General features: G+C 42.1%; 1 protein-coding gene across 1 annotated transcript in view; it reads left to right on the forward strand.

Annotated features, from left to right (window-relative positions):
* LOC146308560 (carboxyl-terminal PDZ ligand of neuronal nitric oxide synthase protein) overlaps positions 1 to 13549 on the forward strand; it is a 77115-nt gene extending 63566 nt beyond the window's left edge. The window contains exon 11 of the mRNA XM_084746431.1: positions 12483 to 13549. Coding sequence (XP_084602557.1) covers positions 12483 to 13047 — 565 coding nt within the window. The 3' untranslated portion in view covers positions 13048 to 13549. The remainder of the gene's footprint in view (positions 1 to 12482) is intronic.
* Positions 13550 to 14494: the final 945 nt, after the last annotated feature.

Here is a 14494-nt window from a genome sequence, read left to right on the forward strand (position 1 = left end):
TTTTCACTTTATAATCATGTAGAGCCATAAAGCCATATTAGCCCCAGTCTATACTGTTATTCATTTTAGAGGCTTGTTATTAGGGATGCACCAATTAATTGGCCAGAGACTGGAACCTGTGACCGGCCCTGACTGGTGAGCATCCAGTCAGTGTGTCTGATTCTGTACTGGTCAAATTCAAACATGTGCTCTGCTTCAGCGATAGACTCCAAGAAACAGGATAAACAGAAGACAGACAGAGCCGCTGAGCAGCTGACTGTGTCGCGTAACAACGGTAAACTTTTTAGCTCCTCGGGCTAATGTTAGCCGGCAGCAGACAACTGCTGACAGGATGACAGTTAAAATCTCACCTCCTGTTGTCGCTGAAGGATAAACAACCTGTGTTGATACAGGTTGTTTATTCGTCTCCTCAAACATTTTGTCATCCAAACTCGTTTAACTTCTGCTTCTGTTTTTCTCACTGCAGATTTTTACTACAGCAAACTGTCACACCGTGTCAGTCTCCAGTTACATATGTTTCTAAATGAGATCACATGAAATCACATTCCCCATGAGATCTCATGAGATCGTGCTCCCCTCTGGTGCATAATCTTAATATAATAAGGCTTGACTTTTGGAGAAGATGTTACGTAATAGTTACAAAAATGTTTGTGTATTCTGTCATTTATAGTTCTTTATCCATAACATTCATAAAGTGTTTAAACAGGCAGTTTTTGTTAACTGTTCATGATCACTGTCTTTTAACTGATTTTAATGTGGAAACTGGAGGAGATCATCAGAACTCCATATGACTTGACTTGTGAGCTTGATGCTCACCGCAGTAACTTTGCAGACTTGCTTGTCCACCTGCTTTCCACCACTGGTCTTTTTCCGCAGAGTGACTTTCCCCTCTCTGTCGTCCTCTCCTTCTTTTATGGGTCTTTGTTTACCTCCTCTCCTGAGTGACATCATCTTTCTGTAAATAGTAATCATAAAATTTTATACCGAATTCATACACAAAAGGCATATAAAAATAATGAAAAGTCGGGGTATTACCGCATAGAAAAAAAACCCACTTATTTTCCTGCTGGACAGAAAAATAGGCAGCCTCATTGCAAAGAAACATTTATATTATGAAAACAACTCTGACCTTTTCAATGTTTAGAATTGGCTGCGTTATGCACTTTATGTGACTCAACTGTATCTTTTAATCTCACGAAGGCATAGGAAAAATGAGGAAAAAATGAGATTTAAAGAAATGGAAACTTCAGCTCCGTTGTGTTATTGTATTTCTCCGGCCAAACTCCTTTGCATTACCTTTGGCGCAGTCACACTCCTCCTGTACACAGCCCCCTCCCCTGCCGCATGGCAAATTTTATTGCCTCCATTTGCTTTTGTTTTCTGGATTTCCCCGGCGAATCAATGTTTACAGCCTGAGTGGCCTTATTTTATGTTCTGCGAACCAGCAGACAGATACCCCTCTGTCGTCCTCTCTCTTTCTCCTCCCTTTCGTCATCCTGACTAAGCTGACCTCCCCCTGGGTCCAGTGCTGGTCATGCAGAGCGATGGAATCCCTTCACTTCACATTATTACTGCAACTGAGCTTTAAATCACACAGGCATTATCGCCCAGCATCGACTATATCCATGTGAGCTCTCCAGCTGGCCCTCTGACTCGAGCGCTATATGATCACTGCATATGGTCTGTTGGCACAGCATACCAGCATTATAGCTAACCATGTAGTGAGTCACGCTTTACACAACAAAGAGAGTAACTGAACTGGGATCAAAACAGGATGTAATAGTAGACTTAAAATACACTTTGTGGGCAAAACATTGAACCCTGTTTTTTGCAACGTTTTGAGTCATCAACCTCTTTATCTGACAAACAAGAAAACAAGAGTCACCAGCCATGATAGCTGCTCTCTGAGGCTCTTCATAGGGACAATGATGGGTTGAGCTAAAGACTAACATGTTCACAAGAACAGTGCTAACATGCCGTTATGTGGGTATAATGTTTATCATTTTAATCATCTTAGTTTAGCACGTGGGGTGAGTGTGAATGACCGAGAGAGAAATACAGAGTGAAATAAAATTAAATGAACATGATTTACATAAGAAACAAATAAACAGGTGTTTGCTGATGCTCTCATGCTAACTTTTATTTCATTAAAATTCAACTTGAATACTTGCTTCTGCAATTATTGTTAATGAATGAATGATAATAAATGCCAGAAAAGGTTTAGACCCACCAGAGTAGCATGATAGCATACTAACATGCTACTAATTAGCATTAAATGCAAAGTCAGAATCAGCATTTGCTTTACTGACCAAGTATGTCTACACATACCGAATTTGACTTCGGTTTTCCGTTGCTCTTAACGTAATAGACATCCAGCTAAGACAAGAACCACGAAACTGAACAAATAAAGGTTTAAGAATAAACAATAGAAGTCCAGTGTATCAGAAATCAATAGTGAGCAATGCAAGAGTATTGAATATGCATACAGGGTGTGGCTTGATTATGTTCAGTGTGCATGTATACTGTCTATAAATTATTTACAGGGTGCAGGATTTATATTGAAAATTACAGTGAATGATTATTTACATTTTTAAAGCTGCATTTGAAACCCTATAAAATATCCTCTATAATGGAAGTAAGTGGATGTTTGTGTATAACTGAGCCTGAGGCTGATGGGATTGTCATTATTCTTGTGGATATTATTTGGTTATGAACAAAAGTGTTGGGCTTTTGAAGATGTTGACCTGATAAGGGCATTAGAGTGAAAAGTCAGAGGATCACCAAAAGGGATTAGAATTCATCCTGAGGGGAACGTGAGTATGTTTCATGTCAGTCCATCAAACAGTAGCAGAGATATTTCACTCGAAACCATAAACCTCATGGTGCCAGAGAAGGAAAATTCAGGGAATCACCAAATTCAGTAGGAAACATTGATGTCTAGCAGATGTTAAGATGTTCTGTGATCTATTCATCCTGAAAGGAACGTGAATGTCCGCGCCAAATGTCGTGGCAATCCGTCCAAAAGTGGTTGACGAATTTCATTCAGAACCACAAATGTTAACCTGCATAATTTCATACGAATCCATCCAGTAATCGTTGAGATATTTCATTCGGAACTGACCAGCGCGCCAACACTGCTGTCTCTGGAGAAATGCCACTAAAAACTGCATTGTGCCCACGCAGAGTGAAAACGGACACATATGGCGAGCAGCTTATATGAACACTCAATTATATATTATTCAAAAGTGAGTCATGTTTTCCTCTGGCATGGTATACACTGCACTCACTCACACGCTTTCTTTCTGACAGTATGTATGTTGCATAATCACATCCTGACCTGATCTGGCGATCTTCTCTCCACCTCCATCCATCTTTTTTTTTTTTTTTTGTCCTTCCTCGTCATCATTAACATCATCGTCAGAGCTGCACCGGCCGCCTCGTTGGCCACTAATTTCATTGCAGCGATGTGATCGGAGTGTAATGGATGATGTTTCCAGGCGTTTGGGTGGAGCCGGCGCTGTCAGCTGGATTTATCGGTGCAACGCGCTGTTGTTCAGAGATAGAAAGTCGTTTTTAAGAGATTCATGTGTGCTCTCAGGCTCATGTCGGGCTGAATGTGATATCAGGAGAGACGGAAATGCGGCCTGTCAGTCAACGAATAATATCTGACAGGGACTCTGTCAGGCAGGGATGCTCTTTAGAATATAATTGCTTCAATTTTTAAGTTTTACAGACAGTTAGTGGTTCCTGTTATACTCTTCCAAAACTCTCACGTTCAACCACCTACATGCTTAGTCTTCCCACACAGACATCCCACTCACACTCAGATGGGTGTTGTTGTGTGTTAATTTCTTTAAAAAAACAAAAAGCAAGATGCTTTTACAAAAGCTCAGTGTCTGTTCTTTGAGTTAAAACCTCCTACTTGTTCTTTCACTCTTTCTGTTTGTGTCGGTCTCAATGGCTGAGGTATAAAGGATTTTACTGGTAGCTTTTCTTTTCGGAGACTAAACAGGAACATAGAGGTGTTTTACTGATTCATTTTCTTTGTCTCCACCTGTTGATCTGCAGAGCTCCCACCGGGTGTTTCTGAAATAAGAAAGTGTGGCTAATTTTTCGTGCTGCTCTCATCATTTCCTGCTTTGGTTCCGTTTATTGAATGGCCGAGCGAATAAGCATGCTGTGCTTATGAGTCATCTGTATTGCAGACACGGCGGGGAGTTCGTTTTAACTTCTAAAACACCTCTGCTGCTTTGGTCTCTATATTGATTTTCATGTGACCTTTAATTATGCCAAGAATAAACAAGCTGCAGCAGTGAAAATCCTGACGCACGTCTCTGATGCTATAAAGTTAAACCTTCAAGAGCCCCGGTGGTTCTAACTCCAAACTTCCCATTGTTTTGCATTCATTTTAGAGAAAAAGTAAACTTAAAAAGCTTTCACGCTGTTGCAGTAATTTCCATTACCATCTTGTGGTGATAGTGCAGCAGAAAATTGGGACTTTTTTTTTTTTTTCATCCACCTCAGTGTTCCTGGGGTAGATCAATTAAAGAAGCTATTTCGGGCACCTCCGGTTCCAGATGTAAAAGTCCCATTAATTCTCTCAATAGATGTTCAGTGAGTCACGGTTGGAGCACGTCCACGGCCTTGATGGACATGAAACTCTCCCAGCTGAATCATCAGCACAAAAGATGAACAGTCTCTCGAAAATCTATCTGGTTCTTTGATAAAAAGTTGAAAGTGCAAGCCTGTGTAGCAAAGTTAACTGTGACTCACAATTAAAAACATCTGCATAAAAATTTGCAGTTTACATCATCTATTCAGATTAAGGTTATATTTTGGACGTTTTTTTGTAACAATGGCATGGAGTTTTGTTCACAACTTTAAAGTCAAAGCATTGAATCCACTGCCGCTCTGATGTGCGCCTTCAGCTGGCTTTATTCTCCATAGCAACTGCAGCCAAGGCTCACTGGTATTATAATATTCGGAGCCCCCCTGCCTTGCCTGGCATCACCGGACCAGTTCACAAATGTGAATTAGTCTGGAACCTCTCAGTTCTTTTTCTATTTCTAAAGAGCTTTATCAAACAGCACAGAACAAGATGTCTCCAATCAGAGCAACATACATAATTGGAAAATAAACTGTAACAAATCCTGATGGGAGTACAGTGAATACAGCTTTTTGCAGCTGTTTGTTCTTCTTTTAGAGAAATTATATCATTATTTATCATCATTAATTTATTTAATACTGATGTGATAGTGGATTCAACAGAAACAGTTCCACATCAGCAGCAGACATTTTGGTTACTAATGAAAATGCTTTAACGGCCAGTAATGTGGCAGTCCTCTGGATGTTCACAGTATCAAACCCGCTCCATATTAGATAAACAGTTGCGATTGGCCCGACGGGCAGGTGAAAATCTGTCTGAAGAGGGGGCCAGACGTATCTGCCAGAGCAAATAAAACTCGAGCTTGTAGATTCATCCGGTTCCCAGGCTACCTTCTGCCTGGACTGATGAAAGCAAATCTGGATTCTCAGAAACCTCATAGCCAAAACATACACCTATAGGATTGTTACTCTTCTGAGGAAAGTGTGTCTATTTTGAATAATATTCAGTAAAAGAAAAATTCCTCAGAAATCAGCAGGTCTTTGCACTTTCTATCCACTTTTTTGGGGGGGGTTTTGGACATCATCACTCAGCTAAATGTTCAAATCCTACACGTAGTGGCTTTAATGGGCTGAAAAATGCAAAGCAGGATTTGACATTAAACATAGAAACAAAAAGTTACTCTGTGAGGACACCAGATATTCCATGTAGGTGGCCCCTGCAGCCACCAAGTTTTACCCCCAAGTTTACTGCCAGCCTTCGCAATATCACATCATCACAATGTTCCAGTTCCACAGCATCCTTGACACCTTTTCATTACTTTCTACACAAAACGCATGCAGTGCTCGTCAGCAGCTAGCTGCTAATATGTCAGGGCTACAGAAGTAAGTACCTACTTAAATAGTTTATGCAAAGAACCAGAAACACACAAGGCAGACTATGAAAAATGATAAAATGTCTGTGCAAATTTAGGAGTTAAAGTGGCGAGAATATGACACATCTAAGAACCTAATGTACCGTTGCTTGAGCTGACAGTTTCATCAACTAAACAAGAAGCCGAGTTTGTTTTCATTTGAAACAGTGCCTTCAGGAAACACCACATCGTAATTCAAGTAAAAAGTGGACAACACAAGCGTCACAGTCAAGGAAAGCTGTGTTAAGTTGCGTTCAATTTCCCTTCCTGTATGAAAAACTATTAGCATCTACCCCTGACTACTCCATCAGCTCCCTGATCCTCTGTAGTCTAATTGTTGCCTCTTTTTGGTACAGGTGCGAGGACCCTCTCCTGCTCTTCCTCTTCCTCCTCTAGCCATCCCTCATTTTCCCGTCAGTCTTTTCATGCGTTCCATCGTCCAGTCCCCATCCCCGTCCCTCTCATCGTTTGCTGCACCAGCCTGCCTCTCCCTAGGAGCCTGGGGAGCTCTCTGCCACTGCCTAAGCCCCCTTCCTCTCCTCCTCCTCTTCCTCCTGTCCTCTCTGCCCCTTCTCCTCCCTCTATGTGAGTATCTTTCATGACTACCAGCATGTAGAACCAGTGTCTGTGGCACAAGCATGGGACTGGGCATGTGGTGGGTGAACAGTGTGGGTGTTTGCTGGCTCGTGTGTTGGTCTCACCAGTGATTTCTCTGCTAATGACTGCATAATAACCTCCATTTACATGCGGATGTGGTTCTGCAAATTCATAACCACATTAGCATTGAGGTAATCAGTAAGTCACACGTGTCTTATGCATGATAGCACTGTTTGTCTGTGGGTTTTTTTTCTCCACCGTTTTCTGGACTGTGGGCACTTGTTTTGTCTCACGTAGTTTTGCCAAAATAGACGAAATGTTCTTGTCAGGATTATGTTGTCAGTGCAGGTTCCACCTGAACAGCAAAGATGTCAGAGCAGAGGCAGAGGGAGAAGAAAAGTACCTCCTGATGCACCTGTCTGATTCTCACTGTTACACTGGAGTTTGTGTGTGTGTGTGTCTGTGAGTGTGTGTTTTTTTCATGTGCATGTTACCAAATCACCACGTCTTTCATGTGGATGATGTGATAGGCTCAGCCTCAGACTTGCATGTTGCACCAACAGCCAGTAGAAGAGCAGCAGAAGGAAATAAAATAATTAGTGGCCAGCAATAACTGACAAAAATAGACTTTAAATAAGTAAAAAGATATTGAAATCCTACATCTGATTAGAACAGAATTATACTGTTCTATATATTATAGTAATCCTGAACGACAAACAATAAACACATAAGGATTATTTACACAGGATAACTTCAATTTTGTGCAGCAAAAGCTGCAGAGGACTGATAGCCTCGACACATGGTGCACACGCCCTGCCAACTGAGCTATAGGGGCGCCCCGCCCCAATATACAGCTCTTTATTTATTTATTTATTTATTTTAACCAAAGCGCTGTTATCGGATCAGTTGTATTGGGCATTGTGCGATGTTCTGGTATCAGAATCTGAATCGGAAAGGGCAAAAATTGTGGACATCTCTAGTTAGAGAACTCACTTGTTTTGAACAAAACAAATAAAAAGTATTGATAACCTACGGCCTGATTGCGTATCACCCGCAAACAATTGTGCAAGCTGATCTGTGAGTGGTTCACACTGAGGGTTGTGTTTTTCAAATGTGCAAGACAACACACACTGTCCACCTAGTGTGTTTGCCTTAATGAATGTGCAGTATGGGGTGTTTCTACCCTAAACTGCAAAATACTGGGAGGAGAAAATGCAAATAGGTTAATTCGGTGACTGTGACTCTGTATATAATATGTTTGCAAGGAAGGTGTTAATCAGCCTAATGTTGCACACAGCTGGCTGCTGTTATTGTGGCAAGGAGGAGGCAATATGATTCAACGTCATTTCTCATGAGCTGTTTGAGGTATTCATTTATTGTTATTTTAATTCAGTAATCCTTAATGCAGAAAAACACCATGATGAAACATAAATGTATTGCAGCATATTTGCAGAAACTTTTTGCTTCCGTTCAACGATATGTTTATTTGCCTCCATGGGATCAAATTTAATTTTGCGCTTGCAGTCATTCTGCTTTCCGTCCAAACTCCCCATGATGGACACCTGTAAAACACGCAAAACCTTCATTTAAATACTGGTGTCTCTGTGTTTGCACCTGTTGTCATTTACAGAATTGTTTTTAGCTCATCACCTGCAAAACGCACATCAACCAAATGCGCAATATGGTAGAATGAACATGCAATTTAGTACTCATTATTTGGGATGTTAGTAAATCAGGACCCTAGACAGTGGGGGCAGCGCACAAACAGTGTATGCATGAACACAGTGTAATACCTGCAACACCTGCTTCCACAGCAAGCTTACTTTCCACTCACATTAAAATGCACCAAAATGCAGTAAGAATACATGGAAAACATCTGTTTTTAGATACCAAAAACGGTAATATTATTTTGTAAATGAAACTGTGAACAGTAAACTGCTCAATGTGGTGGATTAGCCGCAGCGTCACAAGTAAATTTCGAGTGGATTTTCATTCCACACTGAAATGAACTGAAACAAGCAGCTGAAAGCACTGCTGTTCCTCTTCGGTAACATGAAGTATGTGAGCCGTCATAAATGGTCTGACTTGGACAAGCTCCTAATAATCTCCATGGTGGTGTACAACATCACGGTATAATGAGCACTGTGGGCCAGAATCGCAGATCCTGGCTCTTAGCTTGTCCTTCAGCCTGTGCACCAACACAATCAGTAAGAGAGGAATATTGTTCCAATGAGAACAATTAAAGATAAAGATTCTACAAGCTCTGTGGTCTGTTGGCAACATAAAATCACCCTAGACACAGCAGGTCAACTGTCTTCTTCTGCTTCAATGATTGTACAGAAAAAAATATTTATTTGTACAGTATATTTTGCATGGCCTAGGCAGGTTTGTGTCAACATTTCATTCTCATTCACACAATTATTGCTGTCTGAAAATTAGAATCAACTTCCATCTCAGTCTGTCCGTACTGATATGTTATAGAGCTGTCTAAGACTCCAAAACAAAAGGTTAAAAGAAAAAAAAAAAATGGTAGTAGCTGAGGTGCAGGCAGGTAGTCTGAATGAAAATAGAGCACAATGAATGGAGAGACAAAGGTAAAAGAAAAATGTAAAGAAGAGACACGGCAGAGGGAGAAACAGAGCAGCGAGGTGGAGACTGGGGGTGTCAGTGTGACAGAAAAGAGTAGTGCTGAGTCAAAGATATGATAATGAGAGCAGGGAGGCAGAGAGGCTGCCTGCTCCTTGATCCAGCTGCAAATTTATCTCCACAACTTGGCAGCGCAAACATTCACACACAAAAATAACGGCACAAGAAACCACATGTGAATCAAACGCAAAACTGGACCGTTAATCTTCATGAGCCACAAAGAGACAACACAATACAAGTATTAAAGTATCCCAGGGTTTCAATTTAGGAGGACTTTGTGGGCCACTTTATCACTCATTGTCACATCACTCAAGTCATTTCCTCAAATTAAACAAAACCTTTTTCACAGACAAAGAATTTGTTGTCTGTGAAATTGTAATTCGGAGCAGAGACATTACCAGAAGTATAAATACACAGAGATTTACAGCGTATCAGAGAACGCAGTCGACCCCTGATGCACATGTATCACCCTCCACAGTTCAGCCTGCATGTGAACCGCAGATTAAATTTAACCATCACAGAGTGAAATGCAATCTTACTGCCGCTGTTACTTTTAAATAATCCCCTCAATGATTCCCTCTTGATGCAGAGGTGCAGTGAAAAGACAGAGAGAATACTCTTTTCTGATTGGCTGGCAGGTGTATGTTAAAGCTGTTTAAAGCACTCGTAGTCGGCTCGAGTTTAATCAAAGTTTGAAATTCATCCGCTACACAACATGTAACCAGAGCACCATTAAAGAATACATCCGTCAAAGCTTACTCGTGGCAACCCAGCTGAATTAGCAACTTGATAAACCAACAACCAGGAAGTAAAACACACCAATTTTCTTTAAATCTATTTGGAGAATACAACAATATCGAATAGTGTGATGCGGCAGAGGAGAGAGAAATGGTGAAGAAAAGAAGAAAAACAACACAGGGAACTGATACCCGAAGGGTTTAAGATGATAGAGAAAGACAAGGATGAAATTAATGCGAAAAAGGCAACAAAATGGGCAGTTAATATAGTGAAAGACTTTTTAAACCAAAAACAAACAGACTAGAATTATTCTGTCATGACAACGGTAAGCTCTTGTTTCCTAAGAGCTATTGCAGTTTCTCTCGAGAGGAAGATGGATATCTGTACAAAATTCCATGGCAGATTATCCAATAATTGTTGAGACATTTCACCACAAATTTGAACCTTGTGGCGGCACTAGTGGAAAAGCTGGGACACCGAGAAAGTCGAGAGGATTCGTCCTCTGGGGACCATGAATGTCCGCACCGAATTTTGTGCCAATCAATCTGAAAATCAATCTCAAAACTTCAACCCACTGTTGGCACTAGAGGAAAAATCAGGGGAGTTATCTGGTTTCGTCCTCTGGTCGCCAAATTTCATTTCAATCCATCCAGTAGTTTTTGAGACATTTCACAAAAAATCGGCCTCATGGTGTCACTTGAGGAAAATTCAAGTGGTTACTGAAGTCAGTAGGCTTCATCCAGTGGGAGCCAAAACTTTATGGCACCAGTTATTTCAGTCTGAACCAAAGTGGAAGACGATCACATCACCATCTCTACAGCCTTACCACTACAATGGCTAATAAAAAATGATGATAGTGCTTGTGACACTGGAGTCAGTGGAGTTCGGCTTGACTTTTGCCCCACAATATTGTGCTTGTTAGTATGGGAAACAGTGGGTAATTACCTCCTGCACCATTACCACCAGTCATCTGTTACTGTAGCCATCAACACCAACCTCGCACAGAAGCAGAGACAGTAAATACATCAGCAAGTTCCATAAGTTCATTACTGAGTCCAGGATTCAACCACAGACCGGATTTCACAGGGGAACGAAGTTAGCAGCCACCAGTTTAATGTGGATGGGAGGAGTCGAGGAGGAAGCCAGGCTTGTTAGCGGGTGTGTGTCAGGACTCATTTTCCAACAGAATGGCTGTGATGGTGTGTGGTTGAGCGCTCTGGTGGTTGTCGAAGCATTTCTGCGGTACAATCAGAGACACTGCAGTGTAGCTATTTCTGGTGTGCATCTGAGGAGGGGGGGGGAAGCCTGCAGCTCTTTCCTCGCTCCTTTACCCCCCCCCACTCTTCCTTCTTTGGCTCCCTTTTCTTTCCCCGTCCCTCTATTTTCTCAGCGGGGGAGCTGTGGGATGAAGATAAGTCCCCAGACAGCCGAAAACAACAGGGAGCCAGATTAAAAAAAAAAAAAGGAGAGAGTTACTGTCTTGTCTAGTAACAGCTTACGTCAGAATACACTCAGGTTAATGGGGTATAATGTGACTGATGGAGAGGAAAACTGGCTGGAGGCTTATTCTCAAAAACCTGCTTGGTGGAGAGAAATGATGGTGCTGAATCTGAATGAGCCAAAAAAAAGAGGACGATGTAAATGTCTTCGCGGATCTACAACACATCTTTGAGCAAACTAGAAGGAACCCCCATCTCCACCAGGCTTCAGATGGTGAAGCACCTACTGCAATACACCTGTCTCTCAGTGGTACAGCGTCGTCATCCAGTGGTTCGATCCCCGGTTCCCTCGAGTCGGCACGCCAAAGTATCTTTGGGCAAGATACTGAACCCCACATTTCTCTAGAAGGCACAGCCATCGGTGTGTGAATGAGTTAGTTTCTGAGGAGCAGTTTTAAAAAGAGAATTTAAAAAGTTTCAATATATAGTCAACTAAAACTTGCATCATTACCTGCCTTACTAGCCGACCTTGAACGCTCCAATATGGCAACCACAAAGATGCATAGCAGCAACATACAGCAGAGATTTTATTCATCTTATATCATCCCTAACATCAGTGGATCATAACATATAGGGTACACAATTAATCTGCAGATTCTCCAGTTTATGATGAAACAAAAGTTTTCTATGGATGTCAGTTTTTGAGCCACAGGAATGCTAAAATGTGGCCTGCAACAGAATGGGTAAATCTTGTTTTTAGGGTAGCAATTGACGATCCTTAAGGAGAGTAGTGAGTCCAGGTTTTTCAAGGTTTTTCATAAAGTTCTCAAGTCATAAATGTGCACAAAACAAGCTGGTGATTGGTCCAGTAGTGTGTGAGATTAGCTGCAGACACAGACAGCAGCTCGAGCCCTGTTGGTCACTCACACATTTGCACACACGACCTGTTTTAACACCTCACACTGGAAGGAGATCATAAATGATAAAGATAATAAAGACATTTTGTCAGATGTAAATAACCAGTTCCTCTGTTCTCTCCCTGCAGGTGTAAACAGATGATCCCCAAACTCGACCCTCCTCCACCCTCCATGAACCGCAAGAGGGCCAGCAGGACCTTGTCTCCGGGGTCAGACGTCGCAGCTGTGTCCACGCCGGGTGAGGTCACCGCTAACGACGCGGCCCCCAGCCGCAGCAGCAGCGTCTCGTTCCCAGACATCACCCCCAGCTCCCTGTCGTCCGCTGACTTCCACTCGCTCAGCAACGGCGAGAGCAGCTCCTGCTCGGCCAGCGAGGACTCGGGCGTCCGCTCCGAGACCAAGTCCCTGCTGTCTCCGCTGCGCGACGACGACGACCTGTTCGGGGACCGCGGGACGTTCTTAACGGCTTCCAGCGGCTGTGACAGTCCCCTGGAGGAGAGGTGCGAGGCGGTTCTCTCTCCCTCAGAGTCGTATCCTGCCGAGCCGCCCACCCTCGTCTCACACTCGGACACCTATGAGCACCCACTGCCCTTCTCCTCTCCCATGAATGACACCTGCCTTCACATCAGTTTCTCTGAGGACGAGCTGCTGGAGAGCAGCCAGGAGGACCCGAACGTCCCACAGCGGAGTTAGGAGGATGAGCCCCTGGAGACCTTTCACCATGTCCTTCAATCAGCTTTTAAAGGGATAGTTTGGATTTTTTGATGTGGGGTTGTATGAGGTACTTATCAGCAGTCAGTGTGTTAGCTACGGTAGATGGAGGTCGACGCACCTCCAGTTTGGAGAAGCAGAGAGGAGCACCAGCATGGAAGCTAAGCAATGTACTGCTGTACAAAGCAACAAAACTCTAAAGTGGCCCATGGGCAAAACAACATGAGTATCCTTGGTCTATACTATATAGTATATAGGTATATACTATATTTAGAATATTTTCACTGCTTTATTTTGCCGTCAGACAGCCTGACAGCCTATTTTCTGACATGAAACCACCATTAAAGGAGCCAATTATCGTTCTATCCAAACCAGCCAAACTCCATACACACTGAGGCAGTGGAAGCTTTCTGCAAGGTAAAATTACTGATTTTGTCTCTGGAGTTTGCTTGGTTTGGAGAGACAGATGTTTGGTCTGTGTAACAGCGGAAAATATTCTAAATATAGCACACACTTAAACTGATATTGTTTTTTATGTGGCTTAAATACTTTTTGTTGCAGACCCCGCTCACAGCAGTACACTGTTAAGCTTCTTGCTAAGATTTTAGCATGCCGACGGCTATGTAAGCACCTCATGCAACACCACTTCAAATAACTCGAACTATCCCTTTAATGCAATACTTACTGTCAGACCCTCCTATGTTTGCACTGGGCTCCATTTCAGGACCTTTAATTATTCCGTCCACTTGTGACACAGACAGTACAGACATAGCATATAAACAGTTACTGAAAAATAATCTATCCTATAAATTATTAGCCAATGGACAGATTTAGTATTTTTGTAATGGAATTAATTATCTAATTTACTTTGTAGTGACTAGAATGTTAAGCAGAATACATGTAGCAATTCTTGCACTGTTAAGGTCACGCGTAATTAATTACCGTAGAATTCAAAGCCAATGAGGGAACACATTTTATTTTTGCTAGTAGTCGACATTAAAACATTGTTTTTGTATGATGCTTCACTGTGGTGCAAACTATTGTGGGAAATGTGATTTTTCTGCAGATTTGATACGCTGTGATCGTGCAAATGTTGGCGATGTTGAGAGGAGCCTCACCGTCTGCAAAGCACCTGCCTGGACGGAGGGTGGAAAGAAAAGAACAAGAAAGTCAGATAAGGGAAAAGGGAAGGATAGAAACGAGCAGATAGTTGAGTTTTGGATTCTGCACATCCGTTATGGGCTCTGGAGTGTGTTAATTCTTATCAGGTTGGTTTTAGAACGTTTTACGCTACTTCTATTTTGGGTTTTCAGACTTGCGGGCTTTAAAGCAGCGCTGGAAAAATGAGCGGAATGGATTTTGTTTTCTGCATTGCGTATATTCTGTTGATACCATGGCTGTAATCCTTCAAAACAAAGGGATTTCCACA

This window comes from Lutjanus erythropterus, chromosome 20, assembly GCF_056507025.1.
Source record: "Lutjanus erythropterus isolate fLutEry1 chromosome 20, fLutEry1.hap2, whole genome shotgun sequence".
NCBI lineage: Eukaryota > Metazoa > Chordata > Actinopteri > Lutjaniformes > Lutjanidae > Lutjanus > Lutjanus erythropterus.